The sequence below is a fragment of the Onychostruthus taczanowskii genome, unplaced genomic scaffold (genome assembly GCF_017590055.1).
Source record: "Onychostruthus taczanowskii isolate IOZ18803 unplaced genomic scaffold, ASM1759005v1 scaffold8, whole genome shotgun sequence".
Lineage (NCBI taxonomy): Eukaryota > Metazoa > Chordata > Aves > Passeriformes > Passeridae > Onychostruthus > Onychostruthus taczanowskii.
Window position 1 is genome coordinate 10,430,889 of NW_024505892.1, and position 20,035 is coordinate 10,450,923.

The window sequence follows — 20,035 nt, forward strand, 5'->3', positions numbered from 1 at the left end:
GGTTTCATGGAAGTGTGTGAAACATACTTCACAATATACGACTCTCTTAGGCCTCATTTTCCAATGCCTTGTTCCTTGTGCCAGATGTTTGTATCAGTGTCTCATGAATGTGAACTGCATACAAAATAAGAAGTTTCTGTGGGGTTTATGATTCATGTTCATTATCAACCAATAGGGACTCATAGAGCAATATAAAATCAGGCTAAAGATTGCTTCAACAGGACAGCAAATTTATGGCAGTAATAAAACCTCCCTAGACAAGGTGTTCATATATTTGCCACGCTTACCATTTTTTGCTAATAGGTAATGGCAATCCTTCTTGTTGCAAATAAAACACTTGTCTTCAAACCCACTGAGAACTTGGTGGTCCAGCTTTTCGTCGTCTTTGCCTGAGACTTCCACGGTTTTGACTGCCACTACTAAGTCTCCCTCTGCTTCCTCTTCTTTAGGATGTTGACCTGCAGCTCTTAAGAACTTTATCTTGTGCTTTATTCCTTTCCAATGACTCTTTCTGCTCCCTCCGGGAGTACTCTGCCTGCTTTTGCTTTCCCTCTCCTGCGGCGTGGGGCTGAGGGCTCAGCCCGGTGTTGCTCCGGCCCTACGACCCTCTCCACGCAGAGCAGGTGACAACAGCAGGCGCCCCCCGGGAACATTTCACAGACAGCTGCAGTCCTTAACACTATCTATACGGGTACCTCCCTCAAGGCTTTCAAAGGCTGCATTCGCCTATTAAGCGTGACGGGCTCCTGCAGGCGCAGCTCCCTACTCGCGCCTTATTCCTCAACCCGAACCCGGCATCTCCCAGCGGCGGCGGCGCTGCCAGGCCAGGGACGGGGACAGGGACAGGAGCCGTGACAGGGGCAGAGACAGCGACAGGGACGGAGGCAGGGCCGGGGCAGGGCCGGCCCCCTCCCGCCGCCTCCCCCGCTTCCTCCCGGCCCCGCCTGTTGATGTTTCACTTGCTTTTAATTCCCGGGTCGCAAGATGGAGGCGGCGCTGGGACGTCGGGATCTGTTGTTGCTGCCGCTGTCGCTGCTGCTGCCGCCTCTGGCCGCCGCTCTGCTGGGCCCGGCCGCGCCGCTGGGACAGGTACCGCCGGGGCCAGCCCTGCCACTGCCACTGTCCCTGTCCCTCTCCCTGTTCCTGCCCCGGCCCCTGCCCGTGCCCCGCTCCCTCAGAGGGGTGAGCCGGACCCTGCCGCGGGCAGACAGGGTTTCCCCTCTCCCTTTGCTGGTTCGTCCCTGTAGGATTCGATGTGCCCTATGTGACAGGTCTGAGGGGGAAGGTTGTTGTTTGTGTGCAATGTGGGTGTGTTTATGTTGTATTTTCAGGCTTGTCTGCCTACATCTCCATGGTTCGGTGCTGTAGAAGTATGCGCTGCATTAGGTCCACACTTGAGCCTAGCCTACTTGTGATTCGAACCAAGAAAAGGGTTTTGATGTGTTGGTGTATATCTGTAAATACACAGGGCATTGTGTTGTCTGTTTTTCTATTCCAATATCTATGCTGTATCTTGGTGACATTAGTTTTAAATTTGGTGGCTTCTTAAAAGAGTGGAAAGAATATTTTGTGTACTACTTAAGGGAACTTTTCAGTGGGAATAAAAAGATTTGCCACAGCACCAGGTGAGTTCTGACCTCTAGAATTACAGAAGAGCTGGGTACTTACTTCTGCCTGAGCTTGAATCATGATCAGATACATCATCTAAAATTGTTATAATTGTGAACCCAAGAGGGATGAGTTGTGAGGGGTTTGTAGTCAACTTGTCTAGCCAATGTGAAGTTACTGTTACCTGACCAAATTTATTATGTGTTTTTTCCCTCCAGAGTTACTTATTTATTAGTGTAATTTGAGTAAAACTTTTCCAAGAAAGCCTGGTAGAGGCTGTGCGCTGGCACATCCTGTGTTGTGAAGCAGGATTCATTCCTGGCCTTATTTCCTGGTTTCTTCTTCTCTTCATGAACTTTTGAGCTCCATAGCTCTGATTTCAAAATGGGGATCTAGATGTTCAGACACCTACAAAAGTGCCTGAATTCCTGAAGTGAGGTCTACTAAAGAGAGCAGAGGGAGCTCAATCCTTGGGTACTTTGCTTATCCCTCTGAGAAAGGGAGTGCGGGCTAGAATTTGCCGAAAGCCTCATCAAGTGACAGTGTAATTCAGACTAATGCTCTTGTTCACTTTCTACCCAGGAACACTTCCACACTGAAACTACAGCTTGGTAGCATTAAAGTTCTTTGTCACTGCTGGCAGTTTTAAAGGACACGGAGGCACATTTGTGTCTGCTGTCTTCGGATGGGGAAGTGTGAGCAGGGCACAGGGGTGCCGGGGCAGTGCCACGTAAAGCAGCTTGGGGCCAGGGATAGGGCAGGTGTGTTTTGGGGTGTGAGTAGGGCCTGACTTAGGAACTGTAGTGCCTCATGGGCACAGCTGTGCTGTTAGTGGGGCTGAGTTTGTCCATTTGTGCTCAGGTGGTCTTGTGAGCTCGTGATTTGCTAGTTTGGAAGTGTCTGCACTCTTAGTTTTATATGGGCCTAAGTATATACAGAAAATTTCTTCTAAGAGTCAAAAAGGGACACACAAATCTTTACTTGAGTGGTTTTTTTCTTTTTAAATGTTAAACTTAGCAAAATAAAAGCCTGTGTTTTCTCCTGTACTATTTAGTTTTGTACATACAGGACCAGTTTTGATGCAAAAGGAACAGTGTATCTTGAGAAAGTTTTGAGTAGATGATTCAATCTTTTTTGACACGGAGCTGTTTTTTGGTAGCCTGTTAGGAACAGAAGTGCCTAGGCAGTGGGAATAGGCAGAGTGGGAATGCCATGCTGTCAGGTTGCCTTCAGAAGCTATGAGCTCAGTGACAGTGGGCTGTAGGGTCAGAATAACTGTGGTGTTTCCTCAGGATGGCTTGGGACTGGCTGGGATCAGGCAGCATCAGCATGGTCAGCTTTGCTTTGGCTGGACACAACTGTGCTTTACAACTCTGTGAGCCCACTCTACTAACAGCTTCACGTTTTGTTAACTCTTCCTTGTGGGGTTTAAAGCTGGTGTCAGAGTTTACCTCCGTGCTGATGCCAGTGATCTTACCGAGTGGAAGGACTGAGGAAAAACCTTGAGACACTGGAATAGCATTTTGTAAGGCTGAGATGCTTTTGTTCAGCTCTTTTGGAATGTGAACGCCTCGACTGTTGTGCAATACTTGTAATTTCTTTAAAAAGCTGTTTTGAAATCTGGACTTTTTTTTTAACATTAGCATGTCTGTTCTGGTTTTTATTTCTCCTCATAAAATTTGGATATACAAAACTGGACTAAAAATTGATTGATTTTAGACAAAATTGGGGGTTTGTTGTTGTTTTGTTTTTTTAAAAAATTTAAAGGGAATGATGCAATAAGACAACTGGCTTTCACGTTAAAGTAATGTTTCTGGTGCAAGGTCAGAAATAAGGTTTTGTGCTTTAGAGTATTTTTTAATGCGCTGATAGGAACTGGCTGAAAGCAGTGCTAACACCATGTTATTTGCTTATTCTGTTTACCTCTTGATAATTTAGGCTAGCAGAGTTCTTTCTAAATAACATACTTGCCTACCAGATTTTTTTTCTTTTTAGTTTAGTTCAGTTGCCTGGAAAAAAGAAAGTTTTTATATTATTTGTTGCCTGCAAGAAAGCTCTGTGTAGATGGTTTTCACAAGAGCAGGAAATAATTTTCACTATGTCAACCATTTGGTGCAGTGAGTACAATGTATTTTAATCAAAGAAGAAACTTGTTTATAGCAATGTGCTGGAATGTTTCTTCCATTGCTTTATGCCTGTTTCTTTATTAGCAGCCTGGCACATGTGAATTTTAGGCCTAAAAGAGCTGACATCATCTTCTTATGTATATTTGATTAAAAGAAAGCAGTATGATGCAACTGTGTGTCTGTGATGTGAGACTGAGTATTCACCTTTAAAACTCATGATAAAATATCATAGTATGAGTTGGTTTAATAGAGAGGATACAAAGGCAATTAATTCTAGTAACACACACAGAGGAAAGGGAAGGATAAACCATGTTATAATAAGAGTCATTGTAAAACAAGGAAGGAATTAAAGTAAGTGTGCTTATTCAGAAAAGCAAACTAAAGCAAAAGCATCATGTCAGATTATTATATTAAGGAAGAGTTCAGCTTTAGCTAGTTAAGAAAATACTGGATGTAGTTATCTTACCCTAAATACTGTCATGCAGTTTAATAATGCTAAATCTCAATGGAGAAAATTTTGTACAAAAATTTTCTGAAATGTGAGGGACAAATTATCATCCTGCAAACTTGTGAAATTCTGTCTTGTCATGTCAAGCTTTTACCATGGTTACTTCTCAATTCAGTTATGCCTGATTGCAGTAAGACTCTAGAACATAGTTCTGTTTTGATTCTTACGAGAGAATTATGTGAAGCATGGATCATGGAGCCCTGGATTGCAATATGCAATTAACTGTTTAGAGCCAGTTGTCCATGTGAGTGCCAGGACTCAAGTGGTATGAGCTTGTGTGGTAGTTTTGTTTGTCTATTCAGACACTTCTTTTCCCATGATCTCTTCTCAAATTTAGAAACAGTTTATTGGTTTTGTCTATTTTTCACCTGTTTGGCAACCTGACATTTTTCAGTTGCAAACAGGATATCAGCAGTGCCCGTGCAATGGCCGTGAGGGGATTGCCTGCCTCTCAAGTCTCTGTACAGCTGGCCAGCTTGTAAGGCATTGTGCCATCTGTTCCTAGGGCTGCCCACTTGGCTTCCCACAGGCCTTGTAGCAGAAAGAGCCTTGTTTGGAGAGCCTCAATGGAGAACAGCTGTGCTTCAAGTGGGCCGGCTGCTAGCAGAATCTTGATGGGGTTTGTGTGACTGATGCAGCTGTGTAGGACTGAACAGTTATCCTGTACAGGGAGAAACTGTACAGTGCACCCCATCAGGTATTCACTGCCTATGCATAAAGTTTTTCCATGATCTTTAATCAGATCTGTTTGAAGTTCCTCCGTGATTGGACCCATCAGCTTTTTCTTTTGTGACTTTTTTTTTAAAAAAACAATATTAGGTGAAATGTTCTCTGTAGATTTGTGCAGTGTTAGTCTTTGAGAATTAATGAATATTCCCTTTTAACTTATGCCAGATGCTTTATATTCTTTGCTGACATCTTTTCTCCTTTTTGTTCTTCTGCTGCTGCTGTGATTATACTGCCCCAGTTAGCACTCCTGGATTCTGTTGTAGCACACAGTGAAAGAGAAAAGGAATAGCAGATGATCACTACCTGCTTACCTCTGCTGATCCAAGCTCACAGAAATTCACTAGTTCACTATAACCTGCTCCATCACACTGTTAGAGCTGCTGCCTAGCTGTCCTAGAACAGAATGACTTACATTTCCTGTCCTCTTTGCAGATTCTGTGCCATTACCGCTGTAAATATCACTGCTGCAGTACTAAAACAGAGATGAGAAATCATAGAAAAACTCAGGAGTGACATTTATATCCTGTAAGGGTATTAAGAATGATAGGGCCATTTTTAGTGCAGATTGGAGTTTTGTGTGAAGGCATTTACCAGCACAGGAGGGGACAAGGGGCTGTGGAGTATGGAACGGGGTCAGTGGTAAGCTGAAAGCACACCCCAATTCTTAGGGACTTGAATTGCTTCTTGGGCTGTCCTTTCATTCTGGCTGTGTCAAAGCACTGCTTTTTCAAATATCCCAGTGAATTCAGAACCTTTGAAATTACAGGCCTGTCTGAAACATGCATGATACTGTTGAAACTGAAAAGTGTATTGTAAGTTATACAACCAAGTTTTACACTCACAGTTGAGGCTTCTCCAGAAATTGACAGTGCAACACTATGGACTATTGAAGAGTTCCCATGTTCTGCTCTCAGTGGCTTTGTTACTGCAGGATTGGCTTACTATGCTTTCACAAAACAAGGCATGTGGGGTTACTCACCTTTCTTAGTACTGAAGTACATAACCACAAGACATGTCTACAAAGCACTATAAAACACTTCCTTCCCTTCCATGCTAAGGTTGTGAATTTTATTATGGTAACATAAAAAAATTCCTCTGTTGAAATGAAAGGAAGTTCTGTAAGTGTGTGTCTTCAGCCCTAGGACTGGAAAGATGGGGATTTGAATTATCACTGGAGCACTTTCTAGCAAGTGTGGCTTGTCAGACCAGGCCTTTAATCCTGAAGCACTTATCAACATGCAGATATTGAAGGGGTACCAGTCAGGCCTGTGATAACAGGGGCAGTGCCATGCATCACTTCCTCCCTGCTGTGGGTTAAAGTGGCTTTGCTGGGATGGTGCTCTGCTCTCCTGTGAGCTGCTGCTTCCTTTCCCCAGCACTCCTGCCCAGCTTTCCCTTGCAGTTGGCATGCATCTTGCTGCTTTTGCCGTCCTGTAGATTTTGTAATGGGGTATGTGTAGGGTCAGGAAGATTGGCCACAGCAGGACCCATTGAGTTTTGAGTGTGGTACTGCAGGAGGCAGCAGTGGGAAGCCATGGGAAGAGAGCAGTGTGAAACCCACCTTCTAGGAAGGGTTAAGACTGAGCTGGAACACTGCTGTTTTCTGTGGGAAGATAAGAAGAGTAATGAACAACCTGTTCATAAATTGCAAAACGAGAGCATATGACAACTGAGTAGAATGGATGTACAGAATATATGGGAAGATCTCAGTAGAATTTGTTGGATCTGGATGTGAATAGACTAGTCCCAGGAACAGCAACAGCATGAGTTCTCTGTTGTGTGTGAACTCAAAATTGCAAGGGTCACGATGCAGCTGCTGTAGGGGAATAGTGATCATTGCTCCGAGGTACTGAAGAGCTTTATGAATCTGTGCCATTATGGAGATGCATCACCATCACCTGAGATGGTGGTGAGGACAGATGTCTCCCAAGGAAATGCTGCAAGGACAGACAGATCATGCAGCAGAGGCAGTCTGACAATCTGTGTGCATCAGAACAAGGAGCCCAGCTCATTCTTCCCAGCTGTGTTCTTGGATCTCTTGTGCTTGTCCAGATCTTCCTTGCTTGTTCAACTGACAGAAAAACGGTCTGACAAAAAAGGGAAAGTTTTAGTACCAATTTAAGGAGCTAAATTACCTCACTGACTTGGGATGAGAGAGAAGGATAATGCATGTGCAAGAGAGATCTGCACTCTCTCCTTCAGTGGCAGAGCAGCAAGTGGTTAAACTGTCTTATTTGTCTGCACCTTACGATCTGATTTTTGAACCTTTGACAGCACAGACGTGATCCACTGAAATATTTAATTTCTTAAACATATAACATGTTCTTCAAGTGTAAGTTCTAAGTATGTTCTAGAATTCATAACAGTGCTTGTGGATACTGTGCCAACAGAGCTGACAGCTGTTTTGAAGGAAATTAATCATTGTATGTATAACTAACCTTGTACATTTAACAGTCAATTGTTGAGCATATCTAGCTTCCTTCATGCCCTTCACTTTCAAATAAAGCATTTGATTGAAAAAAAAAAAAGGAGGGGATTTTCCTATTTTTCATCAGTCATTTCCTTTTTCTTGTAATCTCAGTGAGTCTCTTTGTAGATGTTGAAAAATGATTGTGAAATACTTTCTGTGTAAAACAACCTCAGATGTAATTCGTAGCTTAAAAAATGAAGGACTGTTTAGACTTCCTGGAAAATCCATCTTTTGTGCCCTTTGAATTCCCAGAAAACAGAAAAACTAAGGAACAATGTTTTGGTAATCTGTTCAACAGTTTGAGAGTGTAAAAGACTTACAGTTATGAACGCTAAGAGCTAAAGGATCTAAAAGTTTGGTGGATTTTTATTTTATTATTAATATATACAGTTCTTAAAATATGAGAAGGAAATTAGTGGTTTGAGGAAATTACAGGAAGACAGGATAGAATATATCCTATGTTTATACTGTTAATCCAGTTTATATTTTATATAGAGTTCACTTGTCTGACTAATCTGGCAATTTTAATTTCCTTTGAATAGTTAGAATTTAAGTTTCAAAGAAAAGTCAATATAAAAACCTGTTTCATAGAAGGGGCATTGAGGAAAAGATTTCACTTTGGTCTTGGTGGCCAGAGTTTTCCTACTGATATGCCAAATGGGTCTGAAGTATTTCCAAGTCACTTTGAACCAAAAGGTTATCTGTGCTAGGTTTGAAACCATTCTTCTCATGATGACAAATTCCAGCTGAATCAGACTTGAAGGTTGTTTTTCAGTTTTTGACAGTTCTGGCTACTTGAGTATGCTCATCAACACCCATTGTTTCAATGATTTTTTGACATTCTTGTCACGCTTCAGAATTTTCTGTTCCTAAACCAGGCTGTACATATTTTCTGGTTGAAAATCTAGTGTTGTGTAAAAATACTAAATGAAAGTCTTTTTTCTGTATTTACATTTTTATTTATTTTAAATGCTGAGCATGTTCAACTTTTTATTGAGACACGACTCACTTTTTAACTGTTGGTTGTGCAACAATGACTCAACTACAGAGCTAAAGAAGATGCTGAAGGTATGGAGATATTTTCTAGAGGAAAATGGATCTACAGAATCACGGAATCATTTTGGTTGGGAAAGACCTATGATCTTGACTATGATCAAGTCCAGCCTTTGACTGACCACCACCCAGCTAACTAGACCACAGCACTAAGTGCCATGTCCTGGTGTTAATGAAATGAAGTTATAATGATTTAAGGCTCCCACAGGCCAAATATGGAGCTTAACATTATTTTTGAAGAGGTATCTGAGGAAGGCAGTGTGGCAATCATTACTTTTAGCTATGTGCAAGCAAGATTTGATTTTTGTATGTAGTTTGTTTTTTTTTTCAGGGACAGAGCTGGGAGACTTAAGGTCTCATTTGCAAAGCAGCACCTGAAATTACAAGGGAGAAATGAGAGGACAGAATGAATGATTCAATAAATTACAGCAATTAGGGTTTGAAAGAAAGAAGCAAATCCCCATTTTCTGTGAGTTTGAGGTGTCCCGTATGGCATAATTTGGGAATCATAAGCAAAGAAACAGAATTTCTGCTGACAAAAGTGAGTATTCTGTAGTATAGACTAACTTCACTTTGAAGACTAACTGGAGTGCTTAAAAAACTGTTTACAGAGGATCTGATTTTTACCTTTTGTGGTCTATTATTTTTCAGCTAATATGAGAGAATTCCATTATATCTGTGTGAAACAAGTGATTATTATTATTTTATCTTTATTATAAAAAACCACAAACTATACATAGGAGGATGCAGATGTCATTCTTTCTCGTCAATCCTCTTTACTAAAAAGAGGTGTGAAAAAGCCAGGCTAATCCTTACATGGAACAAGAAAGCATATTCCTTTTCCTTCTGTCTGCTGGGTAGAAAGCCTGGGAGTGTGCTCTGGGGTTAGTAAGAAGTCATTCTGTCAGGACAGTACAAGAAAGCTGCCTGCAGTGGTTCATGTGTTTTCTCAAACTTACATCTCTGTTTTTTTTCCAGGAAGCAATTAGAGTTGGTGTTATGATGCTGAACACCAGTGGCGAACTTCACAAAGTACAGGTTTGTCCGGTTTTTCTATTTATTCAGTGGATTAATGTGCAACAAAACAAAGTCCGCAGCAGCTGCAAGTATGGCCTTTATTCTGACATCAGTCAGTATGGAGTGTGTTCCTCTGACAGCAGAATTGCAGCACAGGGGCTGCAGGAAACAGACACTCATTCTGGCTGTCTTTCTTTCAGGTTCTTTTTAACATCACCTATGTTAATGGACAGGTATATCTAAATGACTTTCCTATGAAAAGCGGGGTTGCCCACATAACATGCCAAACAGTAATATGTGAGTATTTTCTTTTTTATTTTTTAATTTTTTTTTTTTCTCCTTCCCATGGGGTGTTTGGCTTCCCTGTTGTCTAGTAACCAAAGCTTACAATGACTGTGTGTTCTGTATTTTGTAAACCAGAGCATTGTGGAAGTAAAACATTTCCCAAGGTAGGACAATTTTGGTATTAAAATGGATCAAAAAAATCTTGCTGCCTTCATATCAAGTCACATTAACACATTGTGTGTAAATGGTCTAATCAGAATCCAGACTCTGCCCATCTTTTCAAAAGCATGTTTTGCAGTACAAGCTAGACAATGTAAACAGAAGGATGCGACTCCACCCTGCTAATGGCTGTGTCCCTAGGTTAGTTGGCATATATCCAGAAGGAGATTCAATAACAAAAGTATGAATTGTTGTTAGGAAGATCTTTTAATGATATCACTTCTGTAACTATTGGACAAACAAGTTTCTGCTGGGTAGGATATTATAGTACAAATATTGCACTTTAATAACTGCAGTAGTTAATGACTTCAAATTGTCTTGAACCTGCTGTTTTTCCACTGATTCAGTGCTACATATTTTGTGAAAAAACAAAAAGTACTGTGTGATTTTTTGGAGATCCACAGAGCATACTGTATAATTAATTAAACAAGGACCATTAGGCTTATTTGATTTAAGCCTTTGTTGTATTGAGAACAGTTTTCTGCTGCATGAGATACAGTCAGTTGATATCTGAGGTCATCCTCGTCAGGCACTTACAGAATACTAACACTTTTTCAAATTGCTTCTCTGAGCTCTGACCTTGTTGCTTGAACCCTTCTTTTCCAAGCATGATCAATTATTAATTTGTCAATATTTCTTTTCTGGAAAGAGAGACCAGTAATCACATGCTCTTTTTCTGGTACAAAACCATGGCAATATGTCATTTACTTGCAAAATAACTCACTCCAGAAAAATAGATATGATTTTATTGACTAATTCTGAGAGCTCCTGAGCACTCTTCTGTAGTTCCTATTAATTTTCCAAATCGTAGTTGTAGCACTTGCTGTGACTAGTTTTGAATCTGAAACAGTGAGGAAAATACTGATTTGACTTGGGAGCTAGAAACCTGAAGCTCTTTACCTCCATGTTTGCGTCTGAGTCTCCAGCACAGTACCTCTCTCTTAACTGTAAGGTAATGTTTATACTATTTACTTACTAAATTATTGACAACAGATTCAGGTAGTGTTTGTAAAATGCTAAAGAAATATCAAGATACTTTTTAGTAGAGGGGGGAAATACTCCTGAGTGTATATAAAAACAAAACTTGACCTTAATAATCATGCTTTTGAATATTGGAGACCGCTCTGACATCATTGTCAGATCATTCTTGGCACCTACATCCCCACTTGAAGTTCCCCCAGATGTCAGTTTTAGAAGTGTGTGTGTCACTCCTGTGAATGTAGTGGTGGCTGAACAGCCTGACACATGGTAAAAGCTGGGAACACAGGGAGCTTCAGCTGCTTGGCATCTTAGAGGCTTTGGGCCTTTAGTGCATGCTTGCTGCTCCAAGTCAGAAAATATTCAGCAACCAGGTCGGTGCCCTGGCTCACACCTGTAGGGAACTTTCCTTCTGCTACTTATTTTGGCAATGGAAGGCATTACTAAATTATACCAGAAAGTATTTTTCTATATTTTAAATAAGAAAAATGGCTTTATGAGGACAGGGATCACAGCATAAAAGTAGTGGACACACTGAGTAGTTGCTGTGTGACTGAGAGACCCAGGTTGAGCCTTATCCCACATTACCTGACAGGCTCAGATCTGCAAGTGACACACACACAGCACCAGTGGCTTAGCAGCAGGGATGGTTTGGTCTCAGTTCGTGTCCCATGGTATCTGCATGCTGGAGAGATCTCCCACCTCCGCTCTTGTGCTTCTCCAGACTTCAGTTCTAGCATGCCCTCACCTGAAGCAGAGGTGTGGTAGCTGGGAGAAGGATACTAAGACTATCCACAATCAGCCAGGGTAGAAAGGCAGTTCCATGTGTACTTGTAGAATATTAAGTTGTTGAAAGAGCTGAAAGCTTTTGGGTAGGAAGAGAGGTGGAGGTGTCACCAGTCACATATGAAAACAGAGAGGGGGACAGAAAAATACGTAGGAGGGAACTGGCACTCAACTTGAGCAGGAGATGCAGTGTGCCTGGAAAAGACCATATTTGTTTCTGTATTCAGAGGAAGGGAAACGTTGTGCAAACCAAGATGTTTATTTACATAGGTGGCTGGCTAGGCTGTGACATTACTCTTATGAACTCCTTTGGACAACTGAAATAAGAATGCAGCAATAACCAAGCCAAAGAGCTCTGCTCACAGTGCTTAAATGCAAACCTCAAAGGCAGAGATGTGACATTGTTTGCAGGCTCCCTGAGTCAGGGGACTGTACGGCTCTGCTGTGTTATGAGGCCTGCTCTGGGTCTGATTTGGAGATATACTGGTAAGAAATCATGGCACCTGTTTTAGCTGTTGCCCAGATTACTACTGGTTGTAAAAGCAGTTACTGGAAGTGTTAAGATGTTCTGTACTGTTGTTCTGGCATCTCTGGCTTGATGCTAGTGGTACTCCTCCATTCAGGTGCTGCACGTGCAAAGGCAGCTGTGTCGGAGTTGCACCTGTTTTCTCTATGGCTGGGTACTGCTTTCTGGTTGAGGTGGTTTCTCCTTGAAAATCATGACATTGTGTGTTAACAGTGGAGAACAGAAGCTTGGATAACTTACTGGATCAGCAGCAGCTGGGAACCGTCAGTGTTCGAATCATGGTTCACGAGTGGCCTTTGTCATCCACGTCTGATTTGCAGCTGATTGTCATTCAGGAAGAAGTGACAGAAGTTGATGGAAAACAGGTAAAAAAAAGCCCTGCTACAATATTCTGCTTTTGTTTTTAATTTAGGAGAGGCAAGTCGTTCCCAGGGCTTACCAGGTTTACATATATCCGGCTGGTGATTAGAACATAAACGATATAATTAATGTTAACTAACACAGTACTGAGGGAGACAGCAGCAAAGTTGGCAGCATAATAGTGGGGGTGTCTCAAGAGGAAACTTCAAGTTTTAATGCTTCTTTTCATATTATAATAATTATCATTAACTATATCACATGCACTTCGAATAAGTGAACTTGTGCAAGCAAAGCCAGACTCACAAGCAAGAGTTGATTAATAAAATAATACACAAAATGAACAAAAGGGGCACGGGCTCATTCTGCTTCTTGAGGTTTTCCCCATTGTTTATTCCAAGCTAACCAAAGGTTTCCAGCAGGTAGCATGGGGAACAGCTTGCAGCAGGAAACTCTTATGGCACGTGGGCTTACTGTGAAAGCCCACTACACCTGAGAGCTTAGTCTTAGAAGACTTTCCATGTAAGATAATTTGAATCTTGATAATGAACATGGATTTTGAGATGAACAAGCATCTCCACCCCTCTGATCCTAACTGTATTTGCACAAATAGCAGTCAATGTGAGGGGTTGCAGCTGAGGTTGAAATGTGCAGAACTGAGTTCTCAAAATCACCTGCGTATGGTGTAGTTGATTTACTAACTAAAGAGGTTCTGTGGAAAAGATCCAGCTGTTCAAGCCAGAAACTGTCATATTTCTGCTTCTGTACCTCTGCATCTTACATGTGGCCAGGCTTTTTTGAAGCTGGCTTGTGTTCTGCTGCCTTTTTCTTTTTTTTAAGGATAGCATTCATAATGCCTTGATTAATTGCATGGTCAGCATGTAGTAGTTTTTACACGGATCTGTATCATGTCAGAATCTGAGTCTGTTAGTGAAAAGCCCCACTGAGAGGTCTGTAGCTTTTCCAATGAGGTCTTTATCCCACTGATAATAGCCTAAGAATTGTGGTTTCACTTGTTACACAACAGTGGCATTGTATTTCAGGCCTCAAAGTAGACACCACAATGCATTTCAGATTTTCATAGGGACCTAGTAAAAACAACCAGAAAGCTAATGCTGTTTCCTTGATTGTTCCTTTTAAGTCAAAAGCAATCTCACATAAGCACAGCAGAGGATCAGAATCACCTCCCTCAACCTTCTGGCCACTCTGCTTTTGCTGCAGCCCCAGGACAGAGTTTGCGTTCTGGAATGTGAGTGCACATTCCTAGGTCATGTTGAGCTTTTCATCTGCCAACACTCTCAAGTCCTTTTCTCTAAGGCTGCTTTTTATCCATTCACTGCCCAGCCTGCACTTGTGCTTGGCACTGTCCCAACCCAGGTACAGCACCTTGCACTTGGCCTTGCTGAACTTCGTGAGGGGTTCACCCCTCAAGCCTGTTCAGCTCCTTCTGGGTGGCATCTCTTCCCTTCAGCAGGTTGACCACACGGTGTCATCAGCAAACTAACTGAGGGTGCACTCAGTCTCACTGTCCGTGGTGCCAGCAGAGTTGTTAAACAGGAGCAGTGCAAATACCCATCCCTGAGGACACCACTTGTTACTGATGTCCATTTGGATATTGAGCCATTGGCAGCAACTTCCTAGAGTGCAAGCACCCAGCCAATGCCATATCCACTCCCAAGTCCATCTGTCTCTTGGTTGGAGACAAGGGTTTCAAATAGGACACTGTCAAATGCTGCAACACTTGGCTTTCAGTTGTTGAAAACAAGCAATGTTCCTGCAAAACCAGAAATGTCAGCCTTGCCTCAGCAAGAATTTTGATGTTTGCAAGTGCTTTCACTACGTACGTGAGCTTTCCATGCCCTAAAATGCCTCCCTGCAAGAGTATAGTGATGTACCATGTAAGACTTGGTTAAAAGCCCATGGATTGACTACCATGTGCTTTTGCAGGAAGCAAGACCCAGTCTGTTCAGCATACTTTCTCATGTGGTATGGTCTACAGAAGTGTGACAGGTGAAAACAAAGAATACCAGTTCATGTTATAACAGCTCTATGTGTACATCTTAGTGGCCTGGAGTTTTCTGGGATGTACTGTTGTCCTCTGCCAGGCTGCTTCAGTCTTGCTTTAAGCTCAGTAATACCATGTTTGCATCTTTTGTAGGTTCAGCAGGAAGAAGTAACAGAAATAGATATTTTAGTAAAGGACCTGAGAGTACTTAGACATTCCAACTACACCGTCCCTTTGAAAGAGAGCATGCTGTACTCCTTGCCAAGGGACAACGACGTGTTATTTACACTGCCCAACCTCTCAGGAAAAGGTATCGCTCAGCTGTTCAGTAGCATTTTCATCCATATTCAATGTATTGCTTTACAGGCTAAGAGAACATTGTTTATCCCTTGTTCTACATAGTGAAAGAATTTCTTCATTAACAGGGACAGGTTTTGTTTTATATGTCTTGGTTTTTATTTTTTTTAAATACCTAAATTCAGCTCTTCATATTAGGTATTTTATTTGTTTGATTTCAAATCTATTCTCCTTTGAAGTACTTGATACTTGGCAGTCTGCAATGCAGACATCTGACAGGAGTAAATTTCTCTCTCAGATCTGCAATGGAAGTTTCTCTACAGCTCCCCCTTCTTCCTGGGAATGAAAAAGAAAACTGTAGAGGAAATATCTGTCTGGGTCAATTCCAAACCACAGAACAGTTTTCTGTTATTAAACTTGAATAACTTAAAAGCAATAGAAGTTACTCAATGCCTTAATTTTATTTCAGTTTTGTTTAATCAAAAACTGTCAAGGATTTAATTGGAGTAGAATATTTTAATCTATTCCATCACCTTTTAAACTTATGACAGCTGAAATTTACAGCTAAGGGCATAGCTAAAGGCTGCACTGTTTCTGCTTCTTACCAAGTTCACCGCTCAAGTCAAAAAAAAGCCTTCTGTGTTCTTGCTGATAACTGTACCCTCTGCAGAGAAACACAGCATGTCTTTATTGTCCTTTAGAGTGAGTCAAACAAAAAGCAAACTCTGCCCTAAATCTAGCTCTTCTTCTTCAGATATTCAAGATCCACTGCAGACTACCAGTCAGTACCTCATCCAGCAAGTAGAAACTACAGTGGATGAAGAGACATTACCTGGCAAGTTACCAGAGACCCCTCTTAGGATAGAACCTCCATCTTCTTACAAGGTGCTTTTACTATTTGTTTAATTGTTTTAATTATTAGTATATAAATACAGTTGTTTAAAAACAGACAACCACTAAGACCAATGGATTTTTGCAGATAATCCCCAAATAAACCGAAAAATGCCCCCTCCTAAATGACCATTCAGCAGTGACAAGTCCAGTAGGAATCCATTGGGCTTCTAAATATTGCCATGTTCTGACCACACAGATACTTCATGATAGTCAGTTGTGACATTTACATTATACCGAGCTAATAATTTATGACAATTTCAAATATTGCTTAGCTTTAAATTCCACCATTTTCTCCTGACTCTGCCCAAGTGCATACCCCTGAGAAGTAGACCACTGGTCTCAGCTGTAGGAAACACAGTAACAGCTGGAGAGCTGGAGAGTTCAGTTCCAGCTTAGGCAAGGATGGGTTTCATGGGCTCCTCTGTAGCCATAACGCTCACAGTTGCAACCCACTGTCTGCTCTGTCCAAGTGTCCTTTATTTTCCAAAGGGCCTTTAATAAACAGAGAACTAAATGTTCACCTGTTTCAGACTTGGCTGAGCCACCAGTCAATTCCATCATGCTTTTATGTACGTTTAAGTAAAATTATCACCATCTAATGTGATTTACTAGTAGCTAAAAAAAAAACAAAAGCCAGCAGTTGCTTTGTTTTGCAATCTTTGTATTTTTACCTGTTTTGTAGGTGATGTGCCAGTGGGTGGAAGACTTGAGAAAAGGGTTGTGCAGATTCTGGTTTCAATCTCTACCTATCTTGTTTAGTTTCATGGAAGTTGTTGTTGTTGGAGTTGTTGGAGCATCTCTTATTATCAAAGTCTTAAAGCTGATTCTCCCTTCCTGTGAAAATAAGTAAGTAATTTTTGTAATTCTTTTTTTTTTGCTTTGATGAAGGCAAAATATTGACTAAAAGAATCTTCCAAGAAGCAGGCTCATACTGTAGGATAGTTGTAGCAAGAATTCAGTGAGAAAGCTACTGGTAACTTTCCATTCCAAGTGCACCTCTGACACACAGGCATTTCAGAGAGACATGGAAAAGTACTTCATTGGAAATATCTTTAGCTGAGCTGTCATACTGCCAAATTTTTATCAAGCCTTCGAAGGACTACATTGTGAGATGCCATTAACATAATTCCAAGAAAGGAGGGTGGAAACTAGGTCTAAATAATTCCAGTATCTCCTAATCTTTTCATACTCCTACTGTGTTGGAGTTTTACAGTAGTTCTGAAAGGCCTCAAATTTGGCTTTGCAAATTTGCATGGGAGTTCTCCAAGGGGGGGGACCTACCTCTGTAGGCAGCTTCCAAGCCATAGTGACTGCTGCTGGCATAGGTGGCAGGAGGTCCCAAATAAAGCTGATTGCCTGCAAGGGCTGTATCCAGTCGCTATGTTAACAGCAACACTAACATTTTTAGGGAAAGCAAGGTCTCAGAGCAAGGGGCAGAAAGATGAATTAGTAACTGCAGGTTATAAATCAGTGTAGATTTAGTGCTGGAATGGGTAAGCACGTGCACTTTAAAGCAACCTAAGTCAGCTCTGGAAGAGCTGTCCCTTGGAACTCCATATTCTTTGGGAAGTGACTGACAGTGCAGCATGCTTCATCAGCCCCGAGCACAGCTGATGTCTTCAAATGCAGCTGATCAGCTGTGCCTCTGAATGGCCCTGCATGCAGTTTATTTATGTATCCACTCAGGGGTACAGGTGTTCTTGGTCCTTCTGATAAACCAGGAAAATGGAGGGTAGAAGATCAGGAAGGTTGGAAACTGCAGTGACAAAAGAGGCAGTGCTTCCCCTGGCATTTCACACAGCGTGCTGTCAGATGGGAGGGGGTTCCCCTGGTTAGAGTAGAAGGAGTGGAGAAACACTTTGTACTTTCCCCAGCAGTAAGCAGATTACCACTGGCAGTAAGTAGTTTAACACTGCCATGTATGAAACTGAACTAACTGGAACTGGGAAGAGAATTCTAATCCCAACAAACTGTTCAGCAAAGTGGATGATAACCTGTCCATAGCAGAGGTCAGTATGGAGCAGGGGAACCAGCTTGCAGTAATTTCTATTCCAGTTGAGGAACATGGGGATTGCTCATGCCTTGTTAAGAGTGTATAAAGAAACTGAACCACCCCCTCCATTAGAAAAAAACAACAAACTAAACCTCCAACAAAACAACCCCTAAACCACATAGTTATTTTCTTGCTACCTGTGTAAAGTGGTCCTCTAAAAAAGGGTAAAGGTTTAACTCAGGATTGTAAACCAGTAAGAATGAGCAGAACATCTCATCTGGTGCATGACAGTTGCAGACATGAGCTGGGACCTCATCCCAAGTCTTCAAAGCCATTCTATGTTACACTGATAAAACTGGAGGCTGTTGCTGGGTCCAGGAGAATCAGCTGTAGGTCCTGACAGCAAACAGTTTTAGGCTACTATGAAACTGAGCAGCTAGAGCCTACACTGCTGACATTTCAGATGTAGAAACTGGGCAAAGGGAGCCCTCAGAAACCACAGCCACTACATTTTGGAAGCATTTTTCATTGCAACTTCAGATAAGAGATATTATGAGGGTAGTACTTGGTTGATGCATTGATTTAAACTAAGTTTGGGGAGTTAAAGAATAAGTCCAATTTTTAGAACACAGAATTGTTTTGTGTATTGTTTTTTAATGCCAGGTAACCTTACCTTTCAGAGGCATCCTTCTCCTGGATCAAGTCAGCTTTGTACCTGTGACTACCATCAGCCTGCCTTCAGACCTTTCAGACAGGAAAAATAATTTAGATGAGAAAGCATGTACTTAATGCTGTATTTACTTTGGAGTTACTGGTTTCTAAAACACACACTTTTAGTTGATCTGGTATTTGGCACCTGATCTTAATACCTTGTTTTTGTCCTACTAAGAAAACTAAGTCAGTTGATTAATTGATAAACGGCCACTCAGGCCAAGGCCCAAAGCTGACTTCCTTGTGCCTCTCCATAAACAAGCAGCCTTTTCAGAAGCTTCAAAGTAGAACAGCTGTCTTTTCAGAGGTTTCAAAACAGAGCAGCTTTCCACCCTGAGGACTACCATTGGTTTTAACTTCTGTGAAGTCACTTTTCCACACCTCAGACAGGATGCTGGCTGCCTTCATGCCCATAAACCAAGTCAGCTGTCCTGACTAATAAGATCATGAAATTCAGGGTGTCCTTAAGTCCAGTGATAGCATTCTTTTTAAAAAATATGAAGAAATATTGCAAACATCAGCTGTGCCTGCAAACCTAAGCAAAGCTACCCCACCTGGTTCCAGGTCTCATAGGGTTGAGCATGTCTTGCAAGGAAGATACCACTACCAAACATTTGTGTTACTCAAAAGATCTGACACTTTATATATGCAAAACAAAAATTTGAACGGAAGATTTATATTTCAAGCACTTTACATTTTTATGGCCCCTTCCACTCATAAAAACTGTTAGCAGTTGTAACCAGCTTGCTTTTTGTATCTGTGACAGCAGTACTCTATGTAAAGTCCCAGAAGAAAAATGAAAATTCCATTAAATTCTACAGAAATACTGGCTTACTATTGCTGAGTAGGCCCAGTCTGCTCATGCCAGTTTGTACTGTTAACATTTTTCAAATAAACATTTAAATTGTTTATTAGACTGTGTTCATGTGCTTTTATATTTACGTAAAACAGCAGTTTGCCAAACATTTCAGACTCAGGACACTGTCTGTTTCTTAGCTTTTCATTGTTCTTAGAAAAATTATTTGTCAAAAGAATGAATAGGAAATAAAATCTCAGAACTGTAACTACCTGACACTAGACTGAGCACAGTTATCTTCTGAGTGATCAGAATTACCTGTGTTCAGCTGGAGTTGTTAGAGTGAGGGAGAAAAGCTGGATTCTCCCCTCCTCCTGCTCTAAGGAAACATCATGTGCTTAATGAGATCCAGGCTACTCAGATGCTGGTCTGTGACAGGAACAGCTCTCATTGTCTCACTGAGCTGACAGCACTGCAGTGATAAAAGGAACATTTCTAACACCAACTTGGCCTTGTAAAAAAAACAAGCCAAACTTCACCACCCAGCAGTGCAGTGTGGTACACACCACACCAGCTCAAAGTAACAGGGACACTGCTCAAACTTCCCTTTTTTTTGTTCTAGTACCTTGTGGGTGGCAGAGGGAGTGTCACCCATGGCTGAACAGGAAACTGCTAGG

At 41.5% G+C, this 20,035-nt stretch overlaps 1 protein-coding gene across 2 annotated transcripts; it reads left to right on the plus strand.

Annotated features, from left to right (window-relative positions):
* Window positions 1-933: 933 nt before the first annotated feature.
* GINM1 (glycoprotein integral membrane 1) lies at window positions 934-19,471 on the plus strand. 2 transcript variants are annotated; one of them, XM_041423841.1, is made up of 8 exons: window positions 934-1,089; window positions 9,473-9,532; window positions 9,712-9,808; window positions 12,519-12,670; window positions 14,821-14,977; window positions 15,719-15,849; window positions 16,541-16,704; window positions 18,532-19,471. In XM_041423841.1, the coding sequence occupies exons 1-8, from the start codon at window positions 985-987 to the stop codon at window positions 18,638-18,640; spliced, it is 975 nt and encodes a 324-aa protein (XP_041279775.1). In that variant the 5' UTR covers window positions 934-984; the 3' UTR covers window positions 18,641-19,471. The 2 variants fall into 2 exon arrangements, with proteins under 2 accessions (XP_041279775.1, XP_041279776.1); XM_041423842.1 differs by lacking the exon at window positions 934-1,089 and adding an exon at window positions 7,535-9,035.
* Window positions 19,472-20,035: the final 564 nt, after the last annotated feature.

What these genes read in the sequence shown, in the direction of transcription:
- GINM1 (XM_041423841.1), top strand. Translation starts at nt 985, where the DNA reads ATGGAGGCGGCGCTGGGACGTCGGGATCTGTTGTTGCTGCCGCTGTCG. An exon ending in GCCCAACCTCTCAGGAAAAG is followed by an intron (nt 14,978 to 15,718) that starts GTATCGCTCAGC and finishes CTTCTTCTTCAG; the next exon opens with ATATTCAAGATCCACTGCAG. An exon ending in AACCTCCATCTTCTTACAAG is followed by an intron (nt 15,850 to 16,540) that starts GTGCTTTTACTA and finishes CCTGTTTTGTAG; the next exon opens with GTGATGTGCCAGTGGGTGGA.